Source organism: Aquarana catesbeiana, linkage group LG01 (assembly GCF_042186555.1).
Source record: "Aquarana catesbeiana isolate 2022-GZ linkage group LG01, ASM4218655v1, whole genome shotgun sequence".
Lineage (NCBI taxonomy): Eukaryota > Metazoa > Chordata > Amphibia > Anura > Ranidae > Aquarana > Aquarana catesbeiana.
The window spans coordinates 958,592,583-958,600,081 of NC_133324.1; the positions used below are offsets into that span (position 1 = coordinate 958,592,583).

Consider the following 7,499-nt stretch of genomic DNA (forward strand, 5'->3'; position numbering starts at 1 on the left):
ACTATAAAGTAATGATGCAATGGTATATGGTCCCAGAGAGGATAGCAACTTTCGTTCCGGGGGCGTCCCCCTGGTGCTTCAGAGGATGTAATGTAAATGGCACCTTTTTCCATACTTGGTGGACGTGCCCCAAAGTGAGGAGATTCTGGATACGTACGTACAACCTAATATATTCCCTCACACAAGTGAATCTAATTAAGTCACCTCTGCACGCGCTGTTGGGACGCCCAGTGGAAGGGACTTCAAAGGCAATGCGCAGACTAATCACATTTATATTTGTGGCGGCCAGAATTTCAATAGCTAAGACCTGGAAGTCTCCCACAGTCCCCTTTTACCTACTAAAAGCCAAACTATCATGGATAATGGTAAACGAACGCCTTACGGCAATCCTGAAGGATAAGATGACCGGATTCAACAAAACATGGGATCCTTGGATAAAATACCTCACCAACACGTAGGTTGCCAAATGATTGCGACACCTGCGGTGTGGCAGGAGCGTATCCCCTACCACCTCCCCCCCCCCCCCCCTCTAACTCCCTCCCTGGTCTGTTCTTCCTGCTTTTACTTCTCTTTTCTTTCCCTCTTCCCAGGTTCTCGATGACACTATCAAGCATTAACGGGTTGATGAATAGTTTGTGCTCGGCAAATATAGTAGTGTAAAATGCTTAGATGTCGGGTAGCACACAGGTTACAACAACACAATAAGCTAATGATTGAGTCCATTACAGTGCTAAAATCCTCACATTGGTGAAGTACATGGACACTTGTATTCCCCCGGTCTGGTTCGGGAGCTTTACTGATAATGAATAAAAGATGGATGCCAATAAATGGATATAGCGTTGAGGAGACTGCACCCTCGCCTAGCCACAGCAAGCTCCCAAGGGGGTGGCGGGTGGGGGAATGCAGCGCCATCTGCACAAGGAATGAACTCCATGAACCAGGCCGGGAGGAGGTAACTTTAAGTTAAAAACTAACCTGAAAGAGGTTACTCTCCCCCATAATTTTGTTCCCCCCCCTTCCCCCCTCCATTTTCCCTCCCCCCCCTCCCTGTTTTTATTTATTTATTTATTTATTTATTTATTTTTTTTACTCTTTTATTTACTTTATTTTATTTTATTTTATGTTCCATACCTCTCACCACAGTAAATGACATCTGTAACAACATGTTAAAATAATGTTCTTGGTTGTTTACTTTATTTTCTGTAAACTTGAAAAACTGAATAAACACCATTGTTTAAAAAAAAAAAAAAAAATGAATAATGAAACATGGGTATGGACGCAAGCAGCTAGGCCCACACCGATGTAGAAAATCTACCTTCCCAAGTTCCCAGCAAAACAGGAGCCCGCTGAGTCCCAGGGGAAGGGGTAAATCCTTTCAACATGGGTTGGTCTTTTACTAGGGAACAGTGTCTACACACTATCAGCATTCAGCATACTAGAGCAGGAAAATTATGTAAATGTGTAATCCATGTTCTCTATTGCATACATTTTTTTTTCTTTGTAGTAGGTACTCACTAGAACAGCGGTTCTCAACCTGGGGGTCGCGACCCCCTGGGGGGTCGATTGCCGATTCTCCAGGGGGTCGCGGATGCTGGCCGAGATGCTGGCCGAGACGGACCCGAAGTTACAGCCGGAGTCCGTCCGTCTCGGCGAGCGAGATGTCACTTCCTGCAGAGGAGAGACTGCACGGAAGTGACGTTCCGTCGCCGCCATCTTGGTACTCTCATCCACAGTAATGCTTAGACTTAGAAGTCGGCAAGCGGACATCTTGTTACACCCACCGAAGTCCGCTTGCTGTGGATGAGTGTACCAAGAGGGAGGCAACGAAACACCTGAAAAAGAACACCTGTGTCACTGTGACATCTGGTAAGTCACACAGGAGAAGCTGACAAGATAATATTTTTTTCATTATGTTACTTAACACCTATATATATATATATATAAATGTATATATATATAAATGTCCCAGTTGGTTCCTCAAAAGTGTTTATTCCATGCCAGTGCTAGATACATGTTTGGGTGCTATACACTTTGTGTATCTAGCACTGGCACGGAATAACCACTTTTGAGGAACCAACCGGGACGTTTATATATAAATAAGTGGTGGGGGCGCAAACAAACTGAAAAAATCTGAAAAAAAAAAACCCCATTAAAACGCCGCAACTGTGCCATCAAATGCAGCCACTGTGCTCATCAATTGTCGCCACTGTGCCACTAAACGCCGCCACTATGCCATCAAACGCAGCCACTGTGCCCTTTAATTGTTGCCACTGTGCCAAACACAGCCACTGTGCCCATCAATTGTCGCCACTGTGCCAGCAAACGTCGCCACTGTGCAGCCACTGTGCCCATCAATTGTCGCCACTGTGCCCATCAATTGTCGCCACTGTGCCAGCAAACGCCGCCACTGTGCCAGCAAATGCAGCCACTGTGCTCATCAATTGTCGCCACTGTGCCAGCAAACGCAGCCACTGTGCCCATCAATTGTTGCCACTGTGCAAGCAAACGTCGCCACTGTGCAGCCACTGTGCCCATCAATTGTCGCCACTGTGCCCATCAATTGTCGCCACTGTGCCAGCAAACGCCGCCACTGTGCCAGCAAACGCAGCCACTGTGCAGCCACTGTGCCCATCAATTGTCGCCACTGTGCCAGCAAACGCCGCCACTGTGCCATCAAATGCAGCCACTGTGCTCGTCAATTGTCACCACTGTGCCATCAAATGCCGCCACTGTGCCATCAAACGCCGCCACTGTGCCCCTCAGCCTGCTGTCTGCCTGGCAGCCCAGTACCACCTCTTCAGGCACTGCCAGCCCTCCTGGCTGCAGCTGCCCCTTTCTCCTGCCCACTCCACAGTCCTCCTGACTGACCTTCCATCCATCCCAGACTGCTCCCAGTCCCATCAGGCATGCTCTTCAGTCCTCTGACTGAACTCCCCAGACCACATGTCTGCTTCCTCCATGGAGACTCCCAGGCAGTGTCTCCTGCTGTCCTCAAGCTTGCTCCCGATGCCTTCAGGTGGAACTCTAGGGAAGATAACACTGCCATCTATGATGTGCTCTGTCACTAACATCACACTGCAATGTTTGGGTCTCTGAATCCCCTGTAGCAGTTTTATCACCTGTTGCCCTGCCAGTGCAGCTATTATTTTTCCTGTTCCTGGAGGAGAGTGACAACGATCCATGTTCTGCAGTGAAATCACACAGCGGCGGTGTCACCCTGTAGGCAGGGTAGTCTTAGGTAAGTAATATTTTATGATTTGCATATAAACAGCTTGTTGATCAGACTCACACTGTCTGAGAACTTGGTGTGGTCCGCTATGATGTAATTTTTTTTACCGAACTATGTGGCTGAGCACATGGATTTTTGAAAGGGAATTTATCTTTTGTAATTCTGTCTGTAGATGTGTAAGGCAAAAGACATGGATGAGATCTTGGGATGGGGTGGAGTCTTAAGTGTTAATAGTCTGTGTTATTGAAGCTATTCTTATAATATTTTTATCAGTGAGCCCATGATAATGGATCATAGAGAGAAGAACCTTAAGAAGAGAAGCTACAGTGACGATTTTTTCAAGTATGGTTTTACTTCAATATTTGCAGCAGGAATTGAGAAACCGCAATGCATTATTTGTAATAAAGTTCTATCAGCCGAATCTATGAAGCCCAACAAACTGAAACGTCATTTTGATACCAAGCATCCAAGCTTTGCTGGTAAGGATATCCAGTATTTTAAAAACAAAGCTGATGGCGTCAAGAAAAGCAGACTTGATACTGGTGGCAAGTACCACAAGCAAAACCTAGCAGCCGTTGAAGCTTCATATTTAGTGGCTCTCAGAATCGCCAGAGCTAAGAAACCTCACACCATTGCCGAGGATTTGCTGTTGCCAGCAGTTAAAGACATTGTTCGAGTTATGATTGGAGCCGAATTTGTTACGAAATTAAGTGCAATTTCCTTATCTAACGACACTGTCAGCAGGAGAATAGATGACATGTCTGCTGATATTATTGATCAGGTAATCCAGGAAATGAAATCTGCTCCACTTGGAATATTTAGCATCCAGCTTGATGAATCTACAGATGTTGCAAACTGTTCTCATTTACTGGTTTACGTGAGGTATATTCATGATGGCGACTTTAAAGATGAATTTCTATTTTGCAAACCTCTTGAAACAACAACTACTGCACGTGATGTATTTGACACAATTGGTTCATTTCTGGAAAAACACAAAATCTCTTGGGAAAAGGTTTGTGGTGTTTGCACAGATGGTGCTCCAGCTCTGCTAGGATGTCGGTCTGGATTTCAACGTTTGGTATTGAATGAATCGCCAAAAGCCATTGGAACTCACTGTATGATTCATCGACAAATGTTAGCAACCAAGACATTGCCACAAGAGTTACAAGAAGTAATGAAAAGCGTCATAAGTGCTGTCAATTTTGTAAAAGCGAGTGCTTTAAACAGTCGACTCTTTTCAAAACTTTGTAATGAATTGGAAGCTTCTGCTAATGTTCTGTTATTTCACACTGAAGTGAGATGGTTGTCAAGAGGAAAAGTTTTAAAACGTGTTTTTGATCTTCGTAATGAACTAAAAACATTTTTTAATCAGAAAGCAAAACCGCAGTTTGAAGCACTTTTCAGTGATGAAAATGAACTGCAGAAAATAGCTTACTTGGTTGACATCTTTGCAATCTTGAACGAGTTAAATTTATCTCTTCAAGGACCAAATGCAACATGCCTCGATTTATCTGAAAAGATCCAATCATTCCAAATGAAACTTCACCTTTGGCAACAAAAATTGGATGAAAATAGAATTTACATGTTGCCCAACTTATCTGCTTTCTTTGAGGAAAATGACATTGAACTTGACAAAAGGATTAAAACAATAAGTTCTGTCAAAGAACACTTGCAAATGCTTGCGGACGAAATTTCATCGTACTTTCCAAATTTTCCTGACACCCCGTTTGCACTTGCTAGAAGTCCATTCACAGTCAAAGTTGAAGATGTTCCTGAGAATGCACAAGAGGAGTTCATTGATCTCATTACCAGCGATGCAGCAAAAAATGATTTCTCTTCCATGTCCCTTAATAAATTCTGGATCAAGTGTTTGCAGTCATATCCTGCTCTGTCTGAGATTGTGTTGCGCCTTCTTCTTCCATTTCCAACTACATATCTTTGTGAAACAGGCTTTTCAAGCTTGTTGGTTATCAAGTCTAAATACAGAAGTAGACTTGTTGCAGAAGATGATCTTCGTTGTGCTCTTGCAAAGACCTCCCCGAGAATTTCTGATCTGGTGAGAAAGAAGCAACCTCAGCGTTCGCACTGACGCTTTAGTTTTTTGATGGTTTCGCAACAATTTTGTAGCAATTTCGTTTACTGTTGTTTTATTAAGACTGCCTAATTAAGACTGTTACCGTTGTTACGCTTTGTATGATTACATGATTATACAATACAGTGAATACAGTTCAATACACAATGAATAAAAAATAAATAAACACAGGTCGTAAACATTTTATTCATTTGTAACTTATATGTTAATTATAAATATTGCGCACTATATATTACAGATTGTTTTTGTGGTTAATCACTACGCTTTAAAATGTTAAATTTGTAAGAGTGAAAATACATCCTGCATATCAGATATTTATATTTTGATTCATAACAGTCGCAAAATTACAGCAATGAAGGACCAACGAAAATAATTTTACTGTTAGGGGTCCCCACAACTTGGGAAATTTTATCAAGGGGTCACGGCACTAGAAAGGTTGAGAACCACTGCACTAGAAGATGCTTGTGAGGTTCTTTGGGCCAGGGATGATGCAGATGTTCCTGCTGCAGATGTTTTTTTTTTTTTATAGCTGGAAAATGGACATACATTGGAACATAGCAAAGTTTAAGTATCATTTGGCTGGATGCTAATAACATCAGATGATTTAAAAAAGTGTTACAGATATATAACAGATAATTCTCAATGACACAAAAAACAAAAAGAGTTCATAGGGGCTTTTTATTCAATTGTGAGGTGAGGTATATGCATTAGGTGTGTTTTAAATTTTGATAGTTGTTTATGGCTTTTTTTCATGTTTATTCTAGTGTAGAAGGTGTAGATGTTGATGATATGCAAATCAACAGCTTTATTACTTACTCTGAGGAGGAATGAGCCACTGCTTTATCCCTGCCAATGATTTCAAATGATAAAGGCTCTCTGTTAAGAAAAAATGAAAAGCTAATATTGTAGATAGAGTAAACTTTTTGAGATATACACCTAAAAATTTACTTTTTTGGTTTAATATTAATGAAGAAAAAAAAGAAAGTGTACAGTGTTTTTTTAAAGCCTAGCTTTTTTTTTATCTTACTTCATTCTACCTATGAAGTTTAACCCTTAAAATAAATAGGTTAATGAGATTCCTCCCTCTGCATACTCCAGTTTTGATTTCTTGAGCCCCATTGCAATCCAAGCAACCACCTAGTTATTGGGGGACAATCACTGAGAAGGATGACATGGGAGCAACAGTGGTGGAAAACCAGAGAGGAGGATCGGGGCCACTCCATGCACTTTTTTTTCCATATCAGTTGAAGATTTATTCCATCCATTCACAAAAGACACGCTTAGTATTTTTTTAAAGGAGAACAGTCTACTGACACTCTCAGCCATTAAATGGACAGCAGTATCATCAGGGTTGCAAACTTCAGAAGAACCCAAATGTAGTATATCTGCCTTCAAAGCTAACCAGCAGACTGTAGAGTACCAGGTAAGGGGGATAATAGTTCCTATTCTGAGTGGTTTGTCATTTCAGCAGAGAACTGGCCCTGAATACTATCAGCATAGTAGCATACTACATTTTGTTGTACAACAAAAATTGTTAAATATTCAACAGTGCAAAACATTTCTATTGGTTTTAGGTACTTACCAGAATGGGCAGGTGCTCGACTTGGGCCCGGGAGAGAGGAACCTTGGCATGCAGACGATGGACCTGGGCAACAGGGAAACAAAGCAAAAAGTGAGACTTATGGACAAGACCTACTGTCTGCTAGTATGGCAGCTGCAATCAACAGAAATTTCACATGAGCATCCCTGTAAGAACCACCTAGTTATTGGGGGCAATCACTGAAAATGATGACTTAGAAGCAACAGCTACTTAAAAGACAGCAGTATTGTTATAAGGGTTGTAAACTGCAGAAGAACCAAAATGTAGTATATCTGCCTTCAGCTAACCAGCAGACTGTAGAGTCCCAGGTAAGGGGGATAATAGTTCTTATTCTGAGCGATTTTTCATTTAAGCAGAGAACTGGGCCTGAATACTATCAGCATAGTAGCATACTACTGTTGTAAAACAAAAACTGTTAAATAAATGTTTAACGGTGCTTATTTATCGGTTTTAGGTACTCACCAGAAAGAGCAAGTGTCCGACTTGGGCCCAGGGGTGAGGGAACTTGCCATGCGGATGATGGACCTGAACAGCAGGGAAATAAAGCAAAATGTGAGTCACTCACGTATAGTCATTAT

General features: G+C 42.0%; 1 protein-coding gene across 1 annotated transcript; it reads left to right on the top strand.

Annotated features, from left to right (window-relative positions):
• The first annotated feature begins 3,515 nt into the window (after positions 1-3,515).
• LOC141128544 (zinc finger BED domain-containing protein 5-like) lies at positions 3,516-5,318 on the top strand. The gene has a single exon (XM_073615899.1). The coding sequence runs from the start codon at positions 3,516-3,518 to the stop codon at positions 5,316-5,318; it is 1,803 nt and encodes a 600-aa protein (XP_073472000.1).
• The last annotated feature ends 2,181 nt before the right edge of the window (positions 5,319-7,499 follow it).